Source organism: Pelophylax lessonae (assembly GCF_965119305.1).
Source record: "Pelophylax lessonae genome assembly, chromosome: 3".
Classification (NCBI taxonomy): Eukaryota; Metazoa; Chordata; class Amphibia; order Anura; family Ranidae; genus Pelophylax; species Pelophylax lessonae.
In genome coordinates, this window is record NC_138770.1 from 488,525,187 (window position 1) to 488,552,149 (window position 26,963).

Consider the following 26,963-nt stretch of genomic DNA (forward strand, 5'->3'; position numbering starts at 1 on the left):
ACCCTGTCAGCCTTTGGCTTTCAAGGCTTTATACATTCAGCTATTATGGCTTTGTATACAATGCCTTCTGCGCAGGTCCTAACGGCAGGTGCACTGTCCAGCCCTTTCCCCATTACTAATGGGACTAGGCAGGGGTGCCCTATCTCGCCACTCATCTTTGATTTCCTGATGGAGCCATTGGCGATTTACATAGGCTCTCATCCCAACATCTCTGGTCTCTGTGTACAAGGTGTATCTCATACCATTAGTTTATTTGCAGGCGACCTCATTTTAATATTGACGAATCCCTGACCTCAGTACACGAAGCCCTACACTTATTCAACGGAAAACAGGGAAAGTCGGGACTTTAAATGAGGTTACAAAACTTTTGTATCTCCATCCCTAATATCATATGAGACAAGGGGGGGGGGGGGGTTTGTGGGACTTTGAGTGAGGCGTGTGATTGTCTGGCCATAGACTATACAAAAATATGTTGTGAGGTATCTGAATGTGCATACCATCGAAACAAAAACATGAGTAAGTACACATGTAACTTGATTTATTATGAATGCACAAATAGTAACATCGTAGGGACAATAGATGACATACAATAGTCCCAATGACCAGAGCATAAAAAATACATGTTCAAATGGAGTATAAAAACATGAAGTAATTGATAGCAAAATAATACGTAGTCCACAGAAATTGCATCATGATTGCTCTATGCGTTTCGTGTTATACAACACTTCCTCAGGAGCTGGTGCAAAATGATTAACTATGAAAAAGAAGATATCATGAAGTAATGCATATAATGGTATAATGCCCATTGAGAAGAGTATTAATTGTATAGGGTTGCTTACAATGAGGTGAAGCTATTGCCTCGAAGGACTCGCCAAGGGGGGGACCCCTATGTACCATCTGACCCGGGAGCTGAGGGAGACATACCAGGCAGGCATGGGGGGCAACAATAAAAGTACAGTGACAGAATCTTTATAGTAGAGGGAATGGTAATTGTCTCAATAAACATTCGATACAATATCTAGAATTGAATTAATTATATAATATGAGAAGAGTAATAGTAACAATCGTTTGTATATAGATTCGTATGGTAGTATAGTAAACAAATATTGAGTATACCAGATGGATGAGTACCAAGATGGAAAAAGAAACCCAAGTGACAGTGTGTACATGCTGAAACATAGTGTGTACATGCTGAAACATCAATGAGATGTGCAAGTGAAATGATAGTGAAAATGAGTGAAAAGCATCACAAATGACCCAAGGTGAAGGTAGTGAACCGAGGTTGTAGAAAAAAATATAGGATGAATAAATAATGGTAATGGTGATATCAGCATGAAAAAACAGACCCAAATTCCAAAAAGTGCGGATACAAGTGATAATTAAGGATGTAAAATGAGAAGAAAAGGATCCGGAGTATTACCGATTGTAGTAAGGTGCCTGGAGTGGAAATCAATGAAAGAATGAAGAGTTGTTGCGCCCAAGAACCCGCCGGGAAGGCTCCCAGCGTCACGCGACCATTCCCGAATGGAGACACCGGCGACCGCCAGTGAACAGCTGAGCAGGAAGTCGGCGCCTCGTGGAGGGAGGTAGATGATATGTCAGCGTGCCGGTCTGACGGCCAAAAAGTGGCGTCTTAGACCAGCACGGAAGGGGCGTGGCGCCGATGCGCCGCGGCCAAACCCGCCCACACCCCCGCATCACTAAGATGGAGGAGGGGGAGGGAGGCAGGAGCACTGCGCAGCTCCCGGGCAATGGCCCGGGACCTGCCCTGCCAGACCCGCCCCCACCCCCGCATCACAGGGATGAGAGAGGAAGGGGAGGGAGGCAGGAGCGCATCGCAGCTCCCGGGACAAACAGAAAAGGAGAACCACCAATCGGCAAGTCCTAAGGGAAAAAGCAACAATATGCCCTGAGCAAGACCTCTGTCAGTGTGATAATAGTACCTAATGTATAGGTTTTTATGCTCTGGTCATTGGGACTATTGTATGTCATCTATTGTCCCTACGATGTTACTATTTGTGCATTCATAATAAATCAAGTTACATGTGTACTTACTCATGTTTTTTTGTTTCGATGGTATGCACATTCAGATACCTCACCACAACATATTTTTGTATAGTCTATGGCCAGACAATCACACGCCTCACTCAAAGTCCCACAAAAACCCCCCTCTTACACTTATTCAACGAGCTGTCTTACTACAAAGTCAATGGATCTAAATCTCACATAGTGTCATTAGGGATACCCCTACCCATTAAGCGTAAATTGGAGTCTTCCTTTCCATATAAATGTCACAGACGGGGATTCAATATCTGGGCATCACACTTACCTCTTCTTCACACTTACCTCTTCTTCACAACAGTGTTAATTTTGTTTTAGTCTTAGGACTAAAATGGCATTTTAGTTTTAGTCCCATTTTAGTCTTCTGCAAGTGTTTTTAGTTTTAGTCGTATTTAGTCGACTAAAACTCCAGTGTATTTAGTCGACTAAAACTCCAGTACATTTTAGTCGACTAAAACTCCAGTACATTTTAGTCGACTAAAACTCCAGTACATTTTAGTCGACTAAAACTCCAGTACATTTTAGTCGACTAAAACTCCAGTACATTTTAGTCGACTAAAACTCCAGTACATTTTAGTCGACTAAAACTCCAGTACATTTTAGTCGACTAAAACTCCAGTACATTTTAGTCGACTAAAACTCCAGTACATTTTAGTCGACTAAAACTCCAGTACATTTTAGTCGACTAAAACTCCAGTACATTTTAGTCGACTAAAACTCCAGTACATTTTAGTCGACTAAAACTCCAGTACATTTTAGTCGACTAAAACTCCAGTACATTTTAGTCGACTAAAACTCCAGTACATTTTAGTCGACTAAAACTCCAGTACATTTTAGTCATCTATAATCGAATGGGTGTAGTTCAATTGTAATTTGTAATGCATTATTTAAGCATTTCTCTACAATTTCCAAACTCATTATATACTACTGCTGGTCCTGGAGTGAAAAATGTAATATGTTATTATTTATGGTATTAAGGTTTGAGCATGCACCAGTGTTAATTTTGGCAGCAAATTTCGATTTAGTTTTAGTTATAGTCTTTTGACTAAAATGCCATTTTAGTTTTAGTCTTATTTTAGTCTTAAGACTAAAATGCCATTTTAGTTTTAGTTGTATTTTAGTCGACTAAAATTGTGTTAATTTGGTCGACTAAAACGTTTTAGTCGACGAAATTAACACTGCTTCATAAGACTTAATGCTGGCAAACTACACCCCCTTTCTAGACGACCTTCAGAAGAAACTCCAGAGTATGGCAGATGTGGAGTTGATAAAGGTATTTTCAGATGTAGAAGACCTACTAGTGGGCCCCGCCGTTAAGACGTTCCGATCCTTACAGATTGAGTATAACCTCCCTGCCCAGGACCATTACAAATATTTACAGATCCACCATTTCCTTCAAACAACAGCTAACACTACTCTGACCCTCCCGTGGCATATTACCCAATTCTACACAGCACCGATCCCCAATTCTACACAGCACCGATCCCCAAAACAAAGGGCATCTCCATGTTTTATAATACATTTCAGGATAAAAATACTGTTGTTAAAACACCCAATGGGAAAGGGACTTTGGCACGCAATTCCACTTTCTTGGAGTGGCAAAAAAGTGTTGACCGCAACCTATGTAGCTTCCAAATGTGTCGGCTTGTGGGAACTAACCCACAAACTTAACCTACATTGGTATCTTACTCCCCAACGCATAGCAATGTTTTCACCACACGCATCCCCACTGTGCTGGAGCGATTGCGGGGAGATTGGTTCCCTCTTCCATATACTATGGCAATGTCCAAAATTGTCGAGTTACTGGAAAGATGTTTCGAACCTAATTACGGATATCATGGGCTCCCCATTTTGCTTGACCCCTCCCCCCTATGGCATTATGTTCCCTAGGAATAGGAAAGATACCCAGACACCTCAGAACATTACTCACCCACATGCTGCTAGCATCACGTCTAGTTCTCCTCAGACATTGGAAACGACCTGACGCTCCTGGGATTGGTGAGATCATCCAAACTATTCAAGCTATGTACGAACTTATGTTCGCCTCCTCTGTTAATAAATATCAGACTGCCTCCTCGAATTGGAAACCTTGGACTACTAGACACCCCTCTGTTGTTCCGTTCTAGACTTTCTATGAGACTTTGACACCTACCCCCCTCCCTACCCCGTACTTTGTTCCCAAAGGTTTACAGTCGGTATTTCTTAGGTAATCTCCACTTGTATGTTTGGCACATGACATCTATAGTAGGTGGAATATACCCAATACATAAAAAAAGTCCAGGCGCTGCTCCCAAAGGATGGTCCCTGGGTATAGAACCAAGCGACCAATTCGGTAACCTCTAAGTGACCAATGGGTGATGAGTGACCAGGGCTGCCCACCCTAAACATGGGATGAGAACATGAGTAGGTAATAGTAGAAAACAGAGGGTGGCGCTCACTGGCGTCAGTGAATGAGTACTCTATGGGAGACTGTGGAATGTCTCTATAAATAGTGTTTATTGAAAACCTAACAAACCATAAATTGATAAAAAAACGCCACTACAGCCCCAACATTCCTGACATTCCTGAATCTCCTAGAATTGCTGTGGGATCAAGGAGAATGTATATGTTCCAATGGGACCTAGAGTGATGTTGACATCCCTCTTGGTGACAACAGGTTGGCAGTAAATACCTCGATTGCCGCTGGAGCGCTGATGACAGGCTCAGGGGGGGACACTGTGCCCGGCCGCCGCACGGTCCCACAGTTGCTGACAGTCCGCCTGTGTGCAGATGTCCGAGTCCTCCGTTGCTTCCGTGGTGGCCGGAAGTGACGTGGGGATCGCGTCACCGGAAGTGACGATGGTCTATGGACAGGAAGTCGGGGCCGATCGCGGATGTAAACAGACTTGCTTTCCGGTTGCCGCAACTACATGTTTCGCGCCCTGCGCTTTGTCAAGTTGCGGCAATCGGCAACCGGAAAGCCTTTTAAGCCGGACGGATGGGCGGGCTAATGGAAAAAATACCCAATAGCAAACAACCAAAGTTAAAAGGGGAGGGGAAAAGAAAAAACAAAAAAAGGTGTATATTGCGGAATCCCACAACAACCCTAAGAATAACATATAATCCACAAGGAATCCATACTCAATGCTGGACAAATTATATGATTCCGTATAAGATAATGACAAATTTCACCTTATACACTAAATAATGTGGCAATGAGAATATATATATTATAAAATGTTATAAAATGCAGTAATATAATGCTTTACTAATATTGAACCTTAATGCATTAGAATCAAAATTATACTAAAAATATCCATAAAAATGAAATAACTTCATTATACTAAGCACATGTATATATATATATACATATACGTACACAATAAAAATAGCCATTGTCCTGAGATGCATTATACCATATATGATCTACATAAAAACACGGTATGTAAAAATTGATAAAAAATATATTGTAGGTATAAAAATATATAAAGAGAACTGATTACGGCAAAGGGAAATGTCTATAAATGTGTTAACTGGCAGGAACCTAATAAAGGGCCAAAGTGTCAAACCACACTGTTAATCTCTAATTCTTCATTCAACCCATTTGGAGCCAAGGAACCGAATTTGTAAATCCAAAAGACCTCCCTTTTGCATAAAAGGGAGTAACGCTCGTTGTCCGTTAAGGTACCTTTTGGAATACTTTCAATAGCCATGACCTCCAGATGTTTGAAATTTTTGTCATGTTTCAACGCAAAGTGTCGGGGGACACTGTTTGTCACAGCCCTTTTGGATGAACCTACGGTGTTCACCCACACGTTTGCGTAGGGTGCGCATGGTCCGTCCTATGTGAAATAACCCACAGGGACACCGTAATACGTAAATCACGTACTCAGTGGAGCATGTAATGAAGTGTTTCATGTTAAACGTGTCACCCTTGTTGCTGATGGAAGTGCAACCGTGAACAACAGACTGACACGTCAAACATCCCCTCTTCTTGCATCGGAAAATTCCTGTTCTACTGTCGAAATAGGATCTGATATCTAGAGGGGCCCGTGATTGAGTTTTTAATTTGCTGAGGGCCACTATATTCTTTATGGTACGTGCCCGCTTAAAGGTGACCTGTGGAGTAGATGGTAGAACAGGAGCCAATCTACTATCAAGGTGGAGAATGCCGAAATGTTTTTTAATGATGTTGGAGATTGCCCTATACTGGTCGTTAAACCCCGTGATGAACCTCACAGTGTTCTTTTCATGCTGAGTGCATTTACGGGATGGTGCAGATTCCAAATGAGCCTGGAAGGCACTTTGGACTAGTGATGAAGGATAACCTTTATCAAAAAAACACTTACTCATCCTGGCACCCTGATTGCAGTAGTCCGTGGGATCAGAACAATTCCTCCGGAGCCTGTGGAATTGGCCCCCGGGGATGTTACGCTTCCAGGCTGGATGGTGGCAGCTCGTATAGTGGAGATAGGAATTACCACTTGTGGATTTATTGTGGTTACTACTTGTAATGAGGGGGCCATCGTGGGAGAGCACCAGATCTAAAAAAAACGATTCCCTTGGATCAATCACCGAAGTGAATGAGAGGCCCATAGAGTTGGCATTGCAGTGGGCCACAAAGGAATTGAAGATCTCGATGCCCCCATTCCAGATGAGGATGATATCGTCAATATATCGTCCATAATAGACGATATGACGAAAGTAAGGGTTGTTATTCCAGATGGACAATTCTTCCCACAGGCCCATTGTAAGATTGGCGTAAACCGGGGCAAAATGGGCACCCATGGCGGTGCCTTTGATCTGTAAATAAAACTGTTCCAGATAAGAAAAATAGTTGTGCCTCAAACAAAAATCGGTACAATCAGTAATAAAAATGGATTGTACGGAATTAAACGAATCTGATTGAACCAAAAAATGTTGTATAGCTTGAAGACCTATATCATGTGGTATTGAAGTGTACAAAGATGTAACATCAAGGGAGGCCCACATATAATCATCCTCCCAAGTGTAGGATCGCAGAGCATCAAGAACTTGGGATGAGTCCCTGATGTATGATGGTAATTGGCAGACTAATGGTTGGAGGAAGTAGTTGATATATTTAGAAACTCCTCTAGTAAAACTATTCATGCTGGCCACTATGGGCCTCCCTGGTGGTGATTCTAATGACTTATGCACTTTGGGTAAGTGATAGAAGTATGGGGTACTACATTCCCCCGGGAGTAGAAACCTCCTTTCTTTTTCATTGACGATCCCTTGACGCCAAGCTTGTTCCACTAAGAGTTTTAATTCTTGTTGATAAATGGGTAATGGGTCGCTCGCTAGTTTGACATAGGTGTCAGTGTCAGCTAGCAGGCGACAAGCCTCCTGTAGGTAGTCGGTTCTGTTCTGTATAACCAAACTACCTCCTTTATCAGCTTGCTTCACCATGATGTGCTTATTGTCAGTAAGATCTTTAAGGGCTTGTTTTTCAATCTTACTCAAGTTTCCTCTAAAGGTATCCTTAGATGATCTACAGAGTCTGCTTAAATCTTTATACACAGCTTGATAGTATGTCTCAATGTAGGGGCCTTTAGACTGTACAGGGTTAAAAGTAGAACTGGGCTTAAGATTACTATGCCTAATATCAGGATCTGTATAACAAGTCAATGATGACTCCATGGTGTAGTCATCCAACCACAATTCTTCAAGTATCTCAAGGGCCTGATCGTCAGTCATGACTGGCGAGGTAGCTCCCGGGACACGAGAAGGAGAAGGTGTAATGGTGACAGGGTTGTCCTTCAAATTATGGTTATTGGTATAGTGTCTTTTTATTGTCAATTGACGTATAAATCTATTTAAATCTTTAAATAGATTAAAATCATTTGGGCCCACTGAGGGGGAGAAACCCAGTCCTTTCCTAAGGAGCGAGACCTCCGCCTCTGAGAGTACATGGGATGAGAGGTTATAAATCTTAATAGTGTCATAATTTACTGGGACCCTATTCTTTCTTTCTTGCTTTTCCCTGAACTGTCTACCTCCTCTGCGACCTCGTCTAGTTTTCTTTTCTCTTTCATGGTACCCCTTGGAGCCAATACTTGAAAATCCTGTTTGTTAGTGGGGATCTCATCAATACTGGGTGGGCGATCATTCCTATTGGTTGTGATTCCTGTGAATTTGGGACGACCCCCTTCTCGAATGAACCCCTCTAAGTCCCTAGCTAGTGGGCTGTATCTATTTTGGATGGGTAGAGCTATACAACTTAAATCATGATAGTCAGTGATGGTGATAATGGGTTCTATAATGGATACATCCAAGCTGTTCATAGGACTATTCTTGGTTGTATCGACCTTAGTTTTGGTGATTGCTTGAGATTTTACACTATCACCTAAGGGTCCTCCTGCGTTCCCTTGTTTGTCATTAGGGTCCCTATCCATACCTGAACCGTCTTTCTCCTTGTTAGACACCCCTGATTTAGAAAGGGGCTTCTTCTGTTTCTTATTCTTATTGATAGAACTAGTATTATTGGGCCGGGGGGATCTGTAATTGGGGTGATGATTACGATACCCTGACGTTTTAATATTGGGTATCCCAACTTTAGATTCCTTCCATTCGAAGACACCCTTAAGTTTGTAATCGGCTATATCTCGCTCTAGTTTCTTCGTTTTGGTGTGGACTAAACTATCTTCATGGCTTTTGACATTCTGTTCCAACGTGGTGGACCATTTGTCATAAAGGCAAGAAGATTGGAACTTGTGCACCTCATTGGTCCTATCTACTACCTTCTGTTGGGCCAGCTGAAGCTTCCTTTCCCTTTGGATGATGAGCTTTATCCATTTAGTTGTGCAGAATTCTGCCAAAAAACGCCACTCTTTAGTTAGATCCTCATCCAGAAAACTACATTGCTTTTTAATGCGTAAACCCCTAGGGGTGATTCCCAATTCAATATATTTTGTTAAAAAGGATAAATCCCACCACTGGGTACTTTCATACTGTTTGGCCTGTTGCAGTCGAAAAAAGGATTGCCTCATTTCGACCTCAAAGGCCTCTGTATGCGGAGGGTGTCGCTGTACTAATCCAGTGGATTTGGTACCTGTATTCAAAGCTAACTCATCTTTATTTGAAGCTACAATGATCTCATCAAAGATAGCTTGTAACCGGGATGACCTGTCGGTCCCCATATTAAAAATGTACTAAAGAAATTGAAAAAAAAAAAAAGGGGAGTGAAAAGGGGAGGAGGGAAGGAAAGGGAGAATAAAGAAAAAGAAGAGAAAAAAAAATAGACAAACAATGGGAAATGGTTGTTGTGTGACTATAAATTGAATGATCATAAAAATGTCCATCCGCTTGGTCTGGTAATAGTAGCTGTGCTCATCAAGAGAAAAAAAAAAAAAAATGCTCCCATCAACCATAGAGTAAATTCATGTAGAGTATATGCCCGTATGGGTCCAAAGTCTGTGGGAACGCTGCCAATGGGCAATCAGTACATCCAAACTGACATCAAAGAATACATAAAAAAAGTCCAGGCGCTGCTCCCAAAGGATGGTCCCTGGGTATAGAACCAACCGACCAATTCGGTAACCTCTAAGTGACCAATGGGTGATGACTGACCAGGGCTGCCCACCCTAAACATGGGATGAGAACATGAGTACGTAATGGTAGAAAACAGAGGGTGGCGCTCACTGGCGTCAGTGAATGAGCACTCTATGGGAGACTGTGGAATGTCTCTATAAATAGTGTTTATTGAAAACATAACAAACCATAAATTGATAAAAAACGCCACTACAGCCCCAACATTCCTGACATTCCTGAATCTCCTAGGATTGCTGTGGGATCAAGGAGAATGTATATGTTCCAATGGGACCTAGAGTGATGTTGACATCCCTCTTGGTGACAACAATTTCAAACATCTGGAGGTCATGGCTATTGAAAGTATTCCAAAAGGTACCTTAACGGACAACGAGCGTTACTCCCTTTTATGCAAAAGGGAGGTCTTTTGGATTTACAAATTCGGTTCCTTGGCTCCAAATGGGTTGAATGAAGAATTAGAGATTAACAGTGTGGTTTGACACTTTGGCCCTTTATTAGGTTCCTGCCAGTTAACACATTTATAGACATTTCCCTTTGCCGTAATCAGTTCTCTTTATATATTTTTATACCTACAATATATTTTTTATCAATTTTTACATACCGTGTTTTTATGTAGATCATATATGCTATAATGCATCTCAGGACAATGGCTATTTTTATTGTGTACGTATATGTATATATATACATGTGCTTAGTATAATGAAGTTATTTCATTTTTATGGATATTTTTAGTATAATTTTGATTCTAATGCATGAAGGTTCAATATTAGTAAAGCATTATATTACTGCATTTTATAACATTTTATAATATATATATTCTCATTGCCACATTATTTAGTGTATAAGGTGAAATTTGTCATTATCTTATACGGAATCATATAATTTGTCCAGCATTGAGTATTGATTCCTTGTGGATTATATGTTATTCTTAGGGTTGTTGTGGGATTCCGCAATATACACCTTTTTTTTGTTTTTTCTTTTCCCCTCCCCTTTTTAAACTTGTTTGCTATTGGGTATTTTTTCCATTAGCCCGCCCATCAGTCCGGCTTAAAAGGCTTTCCGGTTGCCGATTGCCGCAACTTGACAAAGCGCAGGGCGCGAAACATGTAGTTGCGGCAACCGGAAAGCAAGTCTGTTTACATCCGCGATCGGCCCCGACTTCCTGTCCATAGACCATCGTCACTTCCGGTGACGCGATCCCCACGTCACTTCCGGCCAACACGGAAGCAACGGAGGTCTCGGACATCTGCACACAGGCGGACTGTCAGCAACTGTGGGACCGTGCGGCGGCCGCGCACAGTGTCCCCCCCCCGAGCCTGTCATCAGCGCTCCAGCGGCATCCGAGGTATTTACTGCCAACCTGTTGTCACCAAGAGGGATGTCAACATCACTCTAGGTCCCATTGGAACATATACATTCTCCTTGATCCCACAGCAATCCTAGGAGATTCAGGAATGTCAGGAATGTTGGGGCTGTAGTGGCGTTTTTTATCAATTTATGGTTTGTTATGTTTTCAATAAACACTATTTATAGAGACATTCCACAGTCTCCCATAGAGTACTCATTCACTGACGCCAGTGAGCGCCACCCTCTGTTTTCTAGGAATATACCCAAGCCTTTCCAGCTTGTTCCTCTCTGACCATAGGTGAGAGATCGGGGAGGACGTGGGACCGACTCTCTTATAGCATTTGACTCTGCTTTTACTGAGTACAATGTATTTCTTAAATTTGCGCCGACATACTAGTACTTGTGCCTTCAACCGTTGTATTCTTACTATTGAAATACTTGTGCTGTATTGTTTTTGTTGTTCATGTTTTAAAACCCAATAAAAATATATTGAATTAAAGGGGGCAAAATCCTTCTGGTACAGAAGTGGTTAATCACCACTGGGGTTTTATTTTTTGCTATATAAACAAAATTACAATTTTGGTAAAAGTATACTGTTCAAGGTATTTAGTAAGAGGCATTGCAAGTTTTTTGAAGTTGTACTTTTTTGTTTTTGGAAAATTAAGAAATGTTGTTTTTCTACTTTTTTTTTTTTTTTTATTTTTTATTTGTACATCACAAAAGTTCTTTGTAAACATAAGGAATTTAATAGAAAACTAGCATAAAATTGGCATAAAATTCTTCTAGCGCAGGGATGGTGGCACCCTCTCACCACCACTTAAGCTTAGAAATCACTGAATAATAAGCAATGATACCAAAAATGGAACTATAAGATTGGTGGCAAAATCTTCATCACCTTATCATGATCCATAAACATAAACTTATTTAAACACAAAAATGTTAATAAAAAAGTCCATTAAAAAGTCCAATTAAAAGAACACAGATGAGCAAAACATCAAAGGAGTTTAAATTGATGTGAGATGTAATTGTGGGTCACCAATCTCCACCACCACCACCACCACCGTGCCCGGGGAAGATCTGAAATGCGCAATCGCCAAATAGCGGTGCTTACACACTCTCGTGGCTAAGCTAGAAGGCATAGATCACAAGAAATTCCTGGAAGGCACTTCTATAGGTATATGCAGAGCCGCAGTACTCCAGAACCTTTTTAGTTGGCCTAGGTCAGATCACCGATCATAAGGTGATGAAGATTTTGCCACCACTCTTATAGTTCCATTTTTGGTATCATTGCTTATTATTCAGTGATTTCTAAGCTTAAGTGGTGGTGAGAGGGTGCCACCATCCCTGCGCTACTGGTATTTTATGCTAATTTTATGCTAGTTTTCTATTAAATTCCTTATGTTTATGTTTTGTTAAGTAGCAGCATAGTGATTTAGTTCCCGTTTCTCCTAAGCGCTTGGTTACTCACTGTTCCTCTTTTTTTGAGCTATTGTGGGTATCTGTTCCATAGAAGTTCTATGTAGTTCACCATAGTGTCACTGTACTACTCTGGGGATTGATGGGGTGTTTTTTATTTATTTTAGTTTGTTTAGAACAGTGATGATCCCTGTCATGAATGGCTTTCCGCTCATGACGGCCTTCTAAATGTTGACATATGATTGACTACAGCTAATGAAATGAATAAAAAGCCATTAATGATAGACATTCATGACTGTTTTACATTGTACTCATGTGATCCCTATGATTGGTCATAGCCATTTACGTGATCGGCTGAGTACCTGGACACTGCGGTCACTGACATATCAATATGTTGCTGAGCATGTAACTGCCACTCACTTGCAGAAACCACCCTTTACCACCAACCCACTACATACATTCCCTTAGAGCAGGGGTCTTCAAACTATGGCCCTTCAGTTGTTCGGGAACTACAATTCCCATCATGCCTAGTCATGTCTGTGAATGTCAGGAGTTTTACAATGCCTCATGGGATGTGTAGTTCTGCAACAGCTGCAGGGCCGTAGTTTGAAGACCCCTGCCTTAGAGCTTCTTGCTACCAAAGTAGCTTTTTTGGTGGCCGTTGTTTGTCAGACGAGTCTCTAAACTAGCCACCCTTTCCTGTATATTGCCCTTCTTCATACTATATGACTACAAAGTTGTATTACACCCAGGCCACCCTTGCCCCAGGCCACCCTTGGTGGTTTCAGCATTGCCCTGCTCCTAAGCACCTAAGGGAAAGCTCTCTACATTGCCTTGTCCTTTTCTTGGGTTTCGCACAAAGAAAATTGCACTTAAAAATTCATGCACAATGGATACAGCATTTGAATGTTGGAGTCTGCAATATCCTGGCCTTTTAGGCATGAAGCCTCTGTCGCCCAACTGTGTAAAGGGTGCCACCTGGTCTTCAGGTGGCATCCCTCATAAATGGGAAAGAGCTGCCATGGACAGTCATGTGATTTTTGCATTCAAATAATTTGAGGGTCTTTTTGAAAATTTAAACTTTTGTATACTGAATACTAATACAGGTATTAACAGTTGTCAGAATACAATATTATTCATAATCATGAGAATTAATTTTTATTGTGGATTGAACTTTAATTTGAATTACTATAGTATATATAAAAGGTAATACTTTCTTTAGGCTGTATACATTTATTGGATTTCTTTTTCTAGGTGGAAACTCTTCCAGGAAAAGTTTTCTTCACTGGAAAGCCAGATTTGAATGCAATAAAAAATGTTAAATCTGCAGAGAGAATGTTTTTACTCCTACTGAAGGGGCCACCAGTTTATCTTGCAAAACATAAAGGTATGTTTTTTTAAAGGGAATGTATAATGTTTTATTTTCCTTTTTTTCTATTGTCAGTTAAAATTAAGAAAATGTCAAAGTTCTGGTGAAACAGAAGTGCACACAAATTCCCACTGCAGGTGAATCCTTACGAGTGCACAATGATTAAATCCAATGTATATTCTATACGAATAGCATGCCACAGGTGTCTCTGCCACCACACTGACACGCAGAAAGGCTTACCAAATACATAAAGCTTAACCACTTTACCACTGGAGGATTTTCCTGCTTTACGTCCAGACCACTTTTTGCAACTCGGTACTGCGTGACTTTAACTGACAATTGTGCGGTCATGCAATGTGGTACCCAAACGAAATTTACGTCCTTTTTTCCCCACAAACAGAGCTTTCTTTTGGTGGTAATTGATCTCCTCTGCGCTTTTTATTTTTTGCAATCTTAATAAAAAAAGAGCAAAAATTTTGAGAAAAAATTAAATTTTCTAATTTGTCTTTTAAAAAATATCCAATATACTCAATTTATGTCATATATTTTGGCCAAAATGTATTTAGCTACATGTCTTTGACAAAAAAAATCTCAGTGAGCGTATTTTTATTGGTTTGCGCAAAAGTTATAGCTTCTACAAACTATGGTGTAAATACTGGAATTCATGCAGCTTTGATTTCTGACTGTCTATCTCATTTCATGAACTGCTAAAATGGCAGGGCAGTACAACCCCCCCCCCCCCCCCAAATTACCACTTTTTTGAAAGTAGACATCCTAAGGAATGTCCTGAGAGGCATGTTGAGCTCATTGAATATTTCAATTTTTTGTCACATGTGTTTGTGTAAAAAAAAAAAAAACATTTTTTTTTTTTTTCAAAAATGACTAAAAGGTTGCCAATGAAATTATATATTGCTCACACATGCCATGGGTATATGTGTAATTACACCCCAAAATATATTCTGCCGCTTCTCCTGAGTACAGGGATACCACATATGTGAGACTTTTTGGGAGCCTAGCTGTGTACGGGACCCGAAAACCAATCCCCAACATCAGAATTTCAAAGGGTGTACATTTTTCATTGCATTTTCTCACTACCTATAACGGTTTAGGAGGCCCTGAAATGACAAGATACCACAAAACCCTCCCCCCCAAATGACCCCATTTTGGAAAGTAGACACCCCAAGCTGTTTGCTGAGAGGCATGGTGAGTCCATGGAATATTTTATATTTTGCCACAAGTTTTGGAAAAATTAGTTTTTTTTTTTTTTTTTTTAACACAAAGATGTCAGTAAAAAATAAATTGCTCACACATGCCATGGGTATATGTGGGCACCCCAAAATACATTCTGCTGCTTCTCCTGAGTATGGGGATACCACATGTGTGAGACTTTTTGGCAGCATAGCTGTGTACGGGACCTTGAAAATCAATTACCATCTTCAGGTTTTCTAATGGAGTAAATTTTTGATTTTACGCCTCACTACCCATCACAGTTTCAGAGGCCCTGAAATCCCAAGATAGCACAAAACCCCCCCAAATGACCCCATTTTGGAAAGTAGATGCCCCAAGCTATTTGCTGAGAGGCATAGTGAGTCCATGGAATATTTTATATTTTGCCACAAGTTTCGGGAAAATTAAATTTTTTTTTTTTTTTTTTAACACAAAGTTGTCACTTTGCAGTCAATCAATCACCACTTTCAGTCTTTCCAAGGGCGTAAATTGTGGATTTCACTCCTGACTACCTATCAGTTTCGGAGGCCATGAAATGCCAAGGCAGCACAAACCGCCCCCCCCAATGACCCCTTTTCGGAAAGTAGGCACCCTAAGCTATTTGCAGAGAGGCATGTTGAGTGTTTTGCAGATCTCACTTTCTGTCACAAAGTTTTGGAAATTGAAAAAAGAGGGAAAAAAATGCATTTTCCTGTTTTTTCTTCATTTTCCAAAAAAATGAGAGCTGCAAAATACTTGCCAAAATACTCGCCTCTCAGCGAATAGCTTGGAGTGTCTACTTTGCAAAATGGGGGTCATTTGGGGGGGGGGGGGGGTTTGTGCCATCTTGGCATTTCATGGCCTTCAAAAGTGTGGTAGGTAGTAAGGAGTGAAATCAACAATTTACGCCCTTCGCCTGAAGGTGGGGGTTGAATTTCGGGGTCCTGTACGCGGCTAGACTGCCAAAAAGTCTCACACATGGGGTATCCCTGTACTCAGGAGAAGCAGCAGAATGTATTTTGGGGTGTCATTTCACATATACCCATGTCATGCGTGAGCAATTTATTTTTTAGTGACATCTTTGTGTTAAAAAAAAAAAACAAAAAAACTGTAATTTTTCCAAAACTTGTGGCAAAATATAAAATATTCCATGCACTCACCACACCATGCCTCTCAGCAAACAGCTTGGGGTGTCTACTTTCCAAAATGGGGTCATTTGGGGGGGGGGGGGGGGGTTTGTGGTATCTTGTCATTTCAGGGCCTCCTAAACCGTTATAGGTAGTGAGAAAATGCAATGAAAAATGTACACCCTTTGAAATTCTGATGTTGGGGATTGGTTTTCGGGTCCCGTACACAGCTAGGCTCCCAAAAAGTCTCACATATGTGGTATCCCTGTACTCAGGAGAAGCGGCAGAATATATTTTGGGGTGTAATTACACATATACCCATGTCATGCATGAGCAATATATCATTTAGTGACAACCTTGTGTTAAAAAAAAAAAAAACAAATTGTCATTTTCCTGAAACTTAAGGCAAAATGTAAAATACTCCATGGACTCAATATGCCTCTCAGCAAATAGCTTTGGGTGTCTAGTTTCCAAAAAGGGGTCATTTGGGGGGCGTTTAAACAGTCCTGGCATTTTATGCTCAATCTTAGCCACACATCACCCACTCTTCTAACCACTTGAAGACCAAGCCTTTTCTGTGACTTTTTGTTTACATGAAAAAATATATATTTTTTTTACAAGAAAATTACTTTGAACCCCCAAACATTATATATTTTTTAAAGCAGAGGCCCTACAGAGCAAAATGGTGGATGTTGCAATTTTTTTTGTCACACGATATTTGCGCACAGATTTTCCAAACGCAATTTTTGCGTAAAAAGAAAAAAAAAAACATTTTTTTTATATTTAATGCAGAAATACACTATATAATTCATAATTGTTTGGTGAAATTTAAAATATGATCTTATGCTGAGTACATAGACAACAAACATGACATGCTTTAAAAATTGAGCACGCCCATGCAGCGGCAACAAACTACGTACGGTTTTAAAAGCCTTTAAAAGTCTTTACAGGTTACCACTTTGGACTTTAGACAGAAGGGGTCTACTGCAAGAATTACTGCCCTCGACCTGGCGTTCGCGGTAATACCTCACATGCATGGTGCAATTGCGGTGTACATATCACACTAGACCAACGCTTGTGTGCGCATTTGCACGGGGGGACAGGGGGTCTTGATTTTTTTTTTTATTTGCTTTTTTGTTATTTTGACACTTTTTTTTTTTTTTTTTTTTTTCTTTCATTTTTTTTTTTTTTTTTAATCATTTTTATTGTTAGCACAGGGAATTTCAATTTCCCCTATGATAGCAATCTGTAGTGACAGGTACTCTTTTTTTTTAAAAAAATTGGGGTCTTTTAGACTCTAGATTTCTCCTCTGACCTTAACGCATATGACCACACCAAAATTGGTGTGATAAAATTCTTTCCCAATTTCCCAATGGCGCTGTTTATTTCTGGCGAAACAGAAGTCATGAATTGCTTGTAGCTTCCGATTATCTTGGGCCATAAAGATGATTGGAGCCATTCTCATCTCCAATCAGTTCTATGGTTAGATAACTGAACCACCGACTGCACTCCCGGGAAGGCGGCAGGAGGGGGGAGTCCCCTCCCACTGCATGTAAAAGCAGTCTAGCGGCCAATTATCCGCTAGGATTGCTTTTACATGTAAGCCGACTGCTGGCTGTAAAAAACAATACCAAGATGATGCCTAAATCTGCAGGCTTCATCCTGGTATAACCACTCAAAGTCCAGCAACGTACCAGTACATTGCTGGTCCTTGTTTGGCATATAGTGTAGGTTTTTTTTTTTTTTTCATGCAGCCTGTGGGCTGAACGAAAAAAAAAGAGAACCTAACAGAAATCACCACAGGAATATTGTGGTGGGTATACATGACAATATTCCATGTATACCTAAAAGGTATTTTAACTGCAGTGGTGAAATCAGCCTACCACAGCTGCTGCCATCAGAGGTATCCATATATGCTGTGCGCAAACACTGTTTGTGTCAGAATATATAAAATCAATATGGCAGCCGACGGGTACCTGCAAGAGAAACAGGTTAACAAAAGAATGAAAAACAAACAAGGTACAGTAAAAGTACAGTCGGAAGTGTAGAAAAACATAAAAATAACTTAGACGACAACTATTTTTGGCTTTTTTATGTTTTTATGTATTTTCTTTTTCTTCAATTGTTAAGAGTTCCAGGTTAGGGTCTCTCAAAATGATGATAGCCATCGAACATCTTTTGAGACCCTGTGTAAATGTGCCCGAAACTGTGCCGTGCTGTACCCTACGCTAATAATCCACTAGTGTGTGGTAGCGACGGAAACAGTCACCGTGGCAAAGACCAGGTCGGTCAGGACAGTCAGGACAATAATTTTGGGTGTCACGCCTAAATCCGCGCTTGCTGCAGACACTGCATCTTTTTTGGTGGTATCTTTGGGTAGGGTTACTTGGCAGGTATTCCGTAAAATGCCTCTCATGCAGCCGGCTCACTGCATCTGGTTGGGGAATTTGGGTAGGAGCACCAGCTGGATACAGAAGGGCTCTGATTATCTCTTCTTGGAATTGAAAGAAGGATAATGTGTTGTAAATAGCCAATTGAAATGGTTATACAGACACTTTTTTGTACCAGCGTCTGGCCTTACGGGCAATTAAGTACGGTCCCATCATCTGGTCGTTGAAGTCCACCCCTCCCATTTTACGGTTATAGTCGTGGACACAGAGGGGCTTCTCAACAACAACACCGGTAACAGTAGTAATTTCGACTGCCGTGTCTGGGTGAATGGAGGACAGAACGAAAACGTTCCGTTTGTGCCTCCACTTCACTGCAAGCAATTCATCGCACCTCAAGCAGGCTCTCTCCCCCGAGCCGTTGGGGGAAGCCCCGGCGATTAGATCGCACGGTGCCGCAAGCGCCAATTTGTAATTGAAAGAGGTGTCTAAAAAGTGGCACGCTTGAATAAAAATTGTCCACGTGCAAGTGGTACCCCTTTCCGAATAAGGGTGACACCAAGTCCCAAACTATCTTGCCGCTGCTCCCTATGTAGTCTGGGGGCTCCACAGAGCTTTTTTCCCTCGTAGACACGGAAACAAACTGTATAGCCTGTGGCCCTGTCACACAGCTTATACAACTAGACCCCGTATCTGGCACGCTTGCTGGGGAGATACTGTTTGATAGCAAGGCGGCCAGTAAACTTAATCAGGGACTCGTCAACGCAGACATCTTGTTGGGGGGTAAACAAGGCTGCAAACCGCTGATTGGAGTGGTCTAAGAGGGGCCGAATTTTGTGGAGCCGATCATATTCAGGGTCTCCCCGAGGAGTTCATTGTCGCTGAAATGCATGAACCGAAATATTTGTTCTTATCGAGCCCTGGACATAGCAGCAGAGAACACGTGCATTTGATGACTTGGGTCAGTGGACCAATATAACCGCAATTCATTCTTTTTTGTAATGCCGTGTTGAAGGATAGGCCCAGAAAGGTCTTAAAATCTGAAACAGTTATAGGATTCCAGCCGAATGGCCTGGCAAGGGGTGAATTTGGGTTGGCGGCGATGAATTGTTGTGCGTATAAATTTGATTGATCCACAATAGATCTGAAAAGATCTTCAGTGAAAAACAGCTCAAACCTCTGCTCAACAGAGAAAAACAGCTCAAAAAGCTGGGATTAAAACCAGCTGTTTCCACTTGGATTCCAGGTTAGGCAGTGAATGGGGGAAGTACTGGCGCTGTGGAATCTGCGGGCTGCCAATTAGGATATGCCAGCGCTTCAGGGAGGACACTGGGCTCTATGGCCTGTCTTCGAATACGCGGTGGCTGCGGGCCACTACTCGTGCTAGCAACCGCACCAGCTTCAACTGCACTTATGGGACTCTCCACGTCACCAAGTGTTACTGCAGTGCTGGTTGTTCTAGGTCCAGGGTGTACTAGGCCGCTCGTGCTTGCCAGATCACGAGAAGTGTGACCGGCACTAGTACTGGCACTCTGCTGCATACGAGAAACATCTGGTTCTTGCATCTCAGCAACTCCAGAATGGGGTCGGGTACGCCTGACCTTAGCAGGGACCCCTCTGTCGCCGGAGCTATCTGTCAGGGAGCCGCTGCTGTCATCAGGTTCGTATACTGACCCTGATTCTGCCAGTGAGGCTTCCCTATCGCTCTCATATGACATGGTCAGTATACTGTAAGCCTCTGCACCTACTGTACCAACGTTTGGACATTTTAGTAACTAAATTTACCGGTACAGTAGTGTGACTAACGGGTAAAAAAGCACATGGTTGTCAAGGACTATTTGGTCGCTACAAAAAAAACTGCTAGTACTAGCAGAGATCAGGCCTGACTCTGCTAACACAGAGGTTTTGTGTTTTTTGGAAGTGAGAGTAATCTATTGATTACTACACTTGCCTGGGTAGGGTGGGCTGGGCGGAGGGGCTAAACGCAGGTGCTGGCAGGAATCAGTGCGGATTGTGCAAACACTGTGTTTTGGGAACACTAAACTATGGGGACGCTAGTATAGTTCTGATCAGATCAGATCCGATCTTGATCTGTTCAAACCCTATACTAGTAATGGAGGTGTGTGTGTGTGTGTGTGTGTGTGTGTGTGTGTGTTAGTGTACTTGACTCTAACTGACGCTAAATAACGGTGGTGTAGTGGGACCCTGACGCTAACTAGCCTAAGTAGCGTCACCTGTGACACTAATACAGTGATCGATAATCACTGTATATAGTGAACACTGTGACAGGGCAGTGAAGGGGTTAACTGGGGGAGATCAAGGGGTTAAACCTTTATAGGGGATAGATGGTGGGTGGCCTAAACCTATTTGGGCTTAGCGCAAGCTCAAATTAGGGTCACAAGTGACACTAAATACAGTGATCAGTAGTTATCTGATATACTGTATATATTGGTAAACTGTGTGATAGGGAGTGTGAAGGGGTTAACTCGGGGAGATCAAGGGGTTAAAAGTTTATTAGGGGATAGATGGCGGGTGGCCTAAACCTATTTGGGCCTAATGCAAGCGCAAATTAGGGTCACAAGTGACACTTATACAGTGATCAGTAAAAGATCTGTATACCACTGTATATAGTGTTCACTGTGAGGGGTTTGGGGGGTGATCAGGGGTGATCAAGGGGTTAAATGTGCCTATGTGAGGTGTGTCAGTGTAGTGTTTGGTGGAACTCACGTTTTTGATGTCTTTCTGTCTTCTCCTGGAACCGAAAGGGCTCCAGGAGGGACAGTTACATCTCTACCCCCCTGCCTGTGTTTACATTACACAGGCAGGGGACATGATGCCATTGGCTGGAACCGATCATCAGATCCAGACCAAAAATCATTAGTCTGTATCTGGTGACTGATCGGTTCTCTGCCGAATCAGACCAGGATTGGCTCCCGCGCGAGCCGTGGTCGGGCCCGACGTAGGTCTACGTCGCTGGATGGAATCGAGCCACATTGCCGCAGTACCAGCTCAGTGAGCGGTCGGCAAGTGGTTAATATGGCTGCCACCGTAGTTTCACCAGATGTTTCTTCTACCAAATAGACATTCACAAGGCAGTATTGCCTCTCCCATTCTTCCCTGATTCTCAGACAGTGCATGCGGGTATGCTGATAAAATGGGAAACCAAGTGCTCCACATAGCCTAAAACCTTATTACTTAAAAATACTTATAATCCACTTATAAACATGATTATAACACCCACAATAGAAAGCTAAGCTTCTGGGAACACTTCTGGAATATTGTGATGACCCTACAGCAAGCTCTGCCCAGCTCTCTGTACATCGTGTTTGCTAAGAAACACATCTGAAGTGTTTTTTTTTTTTTTTTTGTTTTTTTTTATCTACAGTCCCAACTTACACGAGTAACTTTAACACATCCCTACAGCTCTAACAGTAAATAACTCTTTACGCACTTTGGAATTGAACTGCTGGTCACCATTAAAAGATTTGTATATTGTGATCATATTCCTTCTTAAGCATTCCTTCTCCAGGGAGAATAAGTTTAATGTTTTGAGGCATTCCTCAAAACTGAGGTCCTCTTGCCTCCTTATTAGCTTTGTTGCCCTTTTTCTGGACTCCCTCCAGCTCAAGCACAGCCTTCCTGAGGATTGGTGATTAAAACTGGACAGCATGTTCAGGATGCAGCCGAATTGGAGTTTTGTACAGCGGTAGAATTATAGCTTTATCTCTTGAATAAATACCCTTTTTAATGCACTCCAACCTTGCTTGTTGCAGCCATTGCTGAGTCTGTGATCAAGTAGTAGATCCTTTTCCATTCCACAAAGGTTCTCCGGCTAGCAAGTAACTTGTATTCATCTTTTTATCTCCCAAGTGCATAACATTTTTCAGTATTAATGTACCCTCCCTTTATGACCAGTACATTTTTTTTTTTTTGCAATATGGCACTGCGTTACTTTAAAGCGGAGTTCCGGCCTCAGAAACGTTTTTTAGATAAATATACCCCTGGGACAGTCGGGGCTAGTGCATTTCATAATGGATAGCCTCTGAACTGTCCCAGGTTGCACTTACCTTTTAGAAGAAATACATACCTTGAAAATGTCTTGTCCAGCGCTGCCATCTCAGGTGTGGGCAGCTGAAGCCAGAGCATCCTCTTCTGTGTCCTCTTCCGTGTCCTCTTCGGTCCCAGAATGCCCTGCTCCTCACTTCCGGGGCAGGCGCGTCATCCCTGCACAGCTTCAGGTTTAGCAGAGAATGACGCGCCTGCACCGTAACGGACGAGCGGGGCTGGTGCAGGCGCATTGATTCCTGGGAGTGATGACGTTCAGCTCCCAGGAGTCAATGCAAGCAGGAAGAGACGTTGCGGGCCGCGGCCGCAGAGGGAGGAAGTGAAAGAAAGGTAAGTATATTTCTCTTACGTCCTCCGACAGTCGCCGCCTCTTCATATTCGTCACATATGGGTATTAGACTTTGCTCCGAAGGAGTAGCTAGGCAACAGAATATGTTAATAAAGCTTTTAACATATCCAACATATCCCACCCTCAAGGGGTGGTCCCCTCAGTCAATACCCTCCTACTTCCTGCAACCATATCTCAGTTTTAATGTCTAGCTTGTCAGGAGTGGCTGGCTCTCTCTGTGCTGGGACTTTATGTCCCAGACTCTTTCTTCTTTTTAATATTTTGTTTGAGTTTTTCTCTCTACTTTTACTTAGCTGTTGTTTTATCAGCGTTAGTTAGTTCTTCGGACGAAGAGGATCATGCGGACTGGGTCTCGGGCTGATCCCCCTGGTCGCAGGTCGTGGGTCAGTGGCTTCCCAGTCTGCCATCGAGCGTTCAGCCAGGTAACGCTCCTGGCATGGTGAACGACCCATCCCTGTTCGGTGCAGGGATGCTTGGTGAGGTGGCTACCTCACTGGACGCTGTGCGGTTTCTTAACCCACGTTCGGAGCGTCTTGTATGCGACTCTCCCTGCCTCATGTGTAGCGGCTTGTTCGCCTGTGCGGGTCCCCCACACCATGGTGAGGTAAGTGTATTTATGTGGGGACCTGTCTGTCTGGAGGGGTGTCAGTCTGGGACTGTGTAACCTGTCTCTATGCACACTGTTTGTCTCCCTATCTCTCGGCTGCATGCTGTGGGCTGCAAGGGGGGGGGGGGGGGGGGAGTTGTGTGACACTATGGGTGTCAGCATGATCAGTGTGGAAAGCTGTGTGCTGTTGGGCATGTTTTATGGCATGTTTGGGCACTTACAGCGATCGCTGCGGCGATCGGTTCTGTTTTTTTACATACAGACATGTGTGCATTACTGCACTGTGGAGCGACGGTTTCGGCGCCAAAAGACGCCATTTTGCCTGCCCTTGCTCCGGCCGCATGTTTTACATGCATGGCGGCCATTTTCTTGTAGCCTCCATAGGTTTACATAGAGCGCCCTAGCAGCATCACTTCCTCTTCCCAGGAACACCGATCGAGGCAGCAGCAGCGGCGAGGGTCTCCTCAGGTTTTATCCTTCTGTTTCTTGCTATCCATTGCCTGTGTTCAGTTTACATATCCCTGTGGGGGTCTCATTGTGCTTGAGTGTGACGCGGTGGGCTGCGCTTGCCGCGCTTGCTAAAAGGGGCAGTTAACCCTTGGTTGTCGGGCATTACAGGGGCAATGGATTCTCAGGAGGGCAAATTTCCTACAGTATTGGTGGAAAGCCAGGGGACCGCTGCTTCCCCCCCAGGGGGGGATTTAGCCACTATTGTGGCTGGCCTTGCTGCTCAGGTGCAAATGCTGGTGGCTGCTCAATCTACCACACGGCCCAGAGTTGTGCTCTCCTCTGATTCTGAGGGTGAAGGTGATGGGGCTGTTCTAGCAGGGGCTTCCCTATCGGGGTCCCGCTCCTCTCTTGATCTAGTGGGGTCTGAGGTGGAGGCTGAAGTTGAGGGGGTTGATAATTCTCCCCCTGGCTCGCCTGAAGAGCTTGCAATCATGGATGAGTTGATTGCTTCTATTAAGCAAACGCTGCGTTTGCAGGACGAAGTGTGTCCCCCCGCTGCCTTGGCGGCTTATGGGACGCAGAGAAAACGCAGGACGCCACAGGTTTTCCCCTGCAATGCTGATTTTCAGCGCGCTGTTAAGGATCAATGGCGCGATCTGCGCAAACCTTTTGCGGTACCAAGTAGATTCAAGCTGCGTTATCCTTTTTCACTTGCCACTGATGAAAGGTGGTGTGTGCCTCCACCAGTGGATCATGCGATTGCGGTTTTGAATAAAGCCACTGCGATTCCTGCAGAGGGTTCACCCATTTTCCGTGATGCCACAGATAGGAGACTGGAGTCTCTGGCCCGTCATACGTATTCTGTTACGGGTTCTATGCTTAAAGCTCTGTTTGCTTCTCTCATGGCGGCCCAGGCGATCGCAAGTTGGACGCAGATGCTTAGGCGCGTCTTGGTGGCCGACTCGGCCTCGCCGGCGACCCTGGATATGGTGGATCAGATCCACCAGGGTGTCATGTATCTGTGTGATGCGGACCTGGACCTGATTCCGTTGGCTGCACGGGTGCACAGTGTGGCGGTGTTGTCTCGCCGCCTGGTTTGGTTAAAATGTTGGTCGGTGGACCAATCTTCGCGTAAGACCTTAGCCAATCTGCCTTATGATGGGTCTCGCCTTTTTGGGGAGTCCCTGGATGTGTTGATTAAGGGAATCACCGGGGGTAAGAGCACTCTCTTGCCTCATTTCCCCAAGGCTAAGGGGGCTTCTGGGAAGAAGCATGCTAATTTTCGGCCCCCTCAGGGGTCCTTTCGTGCCTTTCGGCCGCACTACAAGGGCAAACCGTTCAAAGGCCAAGGCTCTCAGAAGAAGCCCTGGTCTGGGAAACAGAAGTCCGGCCAATCCGGACCTGCAGCCCATAACAGTTCGGCCTGAAGGGGCGCCCTCACCCAGTTTTGGGGTGGGGGGACGCTTGCTCGGTTTTCTTCAGCCCTGGTTGGCCCGTGTGCGGGACAGATGGGTTCAGGAAATCGTTCGGTCTGGTTACAAGATCGAGTTTCTCTCTCGGCCGGAGAGCAGATTTTTTCCTTCAAATCTTCAACTGTCTCCGGAGCGCCTGCGGGACCTACGCCTGGCGGTGCAGGACCTGAGGGCTCAGGGAGTGGTGGTTCCGGTGCCTCATCGGGACAGATTTCGGGGGTTTTATTAAAACCTGTTCACCGTGCCCAGGAAGGAGGGCAAGGTTCGTCCGATTCTGGACTTGAAGGCTCTGAACTGCTCTGTGCGGGTTCGCAAGTTCCGCATGGAATCCCTGCGGTCGGTGGTGGCTGCCCTGGTTCCGGGGGAATTCATGGCCTCCATCGATTTGAAGGATGCGTATCTTCACATCCCCATCTTCGAGGGTCACCAGAGGTACCTTCGATTTGCCATTGCGGAGGATCACTACCAGTTCGTGGCGTTGCCTTTTGGCCTCGCCTCGGCTCCGCGGGTCTTCACCAAGGTGCTTGCACCGGTTCTGGCATTATTGAGGGCCCAGGGCATTTCTGTCCTGGGGTATCTGGACGACATTCTGGTTCGGTCTGCGACCAGCCAGGGTCTGGAGCAGGACCTGTCTGTCACGATGCAAACTCTGCAAGAGTTTGGTTGGACGATAAATTTTCCAAAGTCGGCACTGAGTCCGTCTGTTCGTCTTCCCTACCTGGGAATGATTTTGGACTCGGTGCAGGCGAAGGTCTTCCTGCCGGAAGACAAACTCAGAACTCTTCAGGAGGGAGTCAGGTCCCTCCGGGACGTTCCGCACTCGTCTACGGACGTGCATGAGATGTCTGGGATTGATGGTCTCGGCCTTCGAGGCGATTCCCTTCGCCCAGTTTCACACGCGGGGTCTCCAAGCGGAGATCCTGTCCAAGTGGGACGGGCGACCTCAATCTCTGGATCTTCAGATCTCGTTGAGTCATCGCACCAGAAAAGACCTTCTGTGGTGGCTCCAGTCCCCGATGGTGTCCGGGGGCAAGTCGTTTCGTCCTATCTCGTGGACGGTAATCACCACGGATGCCAGCCTGTCGGGCTGGGGTGGTGTTCTGGGCGTTCTTTCCGCCCAGGGAACTTGGTCGGAGGGGGAGTCCTCCCTTCCGATCAACATTCTGGAATTGCGTGCGATAAGTCTCTGTCTTCGTCGCTGGACGGACCGGCTGCAGGGCTGCCCGGTTCGGGTGCAGACGGACAATGCCACGGCGGTGGCCTACATCAACCACCAAGGGGGCACCAGGAGTGCCCGAGCGGCTCGGGAAGTGGCCGACATTCTGTCTTGGGCCGAGACTCATGTCCCGGCGATAACGGCGGTTCACATTCCGGGGGTGGAGAACTGGCAGGCGGACTATCTGAGTCGCCAGACCCTGGATCAGGGGGAATGGTCTCTCCACCCGGCTGTCTTCCAGATGTTGTGCGCGAAGTGGGGTCTTCCAGATGTGGACCTGTTCGCGTCACGTCTCAACAACAAGGTGAGGAGGTTCGTGGCACGGACGCGCGACCCTCGGGCA

At 44.0% G+C, this 26,963-nt stretch overlaps 1 protein-coding gene across 1 annotated transcript in view; it reads left to right on the top strand.

Annotated features, from left to right (window-relative positions):
- Positions 1 to 26,963, top strand: part of THUMPD2 (THUMP domain 2 tRNA and snRNA guanosine methyltransferase) — a gene marked incomplete at its 3' end in the record, with an annotated part of 821,919 nt that overhangs the window by 65,860 nt on the left and 729,096 nt on the right. Inside the window, exon 2 of the mRNA XM_082250943.1 lies at positions 13,627 to 13,759. Coding sequence (XP_082107069.1) covers positions 13,627 to 13,759 — 133 coding nt within the window. The remainder of the gene's footprint in view (positions 1 to 13,626; positions 13,760 to 26,963) is intronic.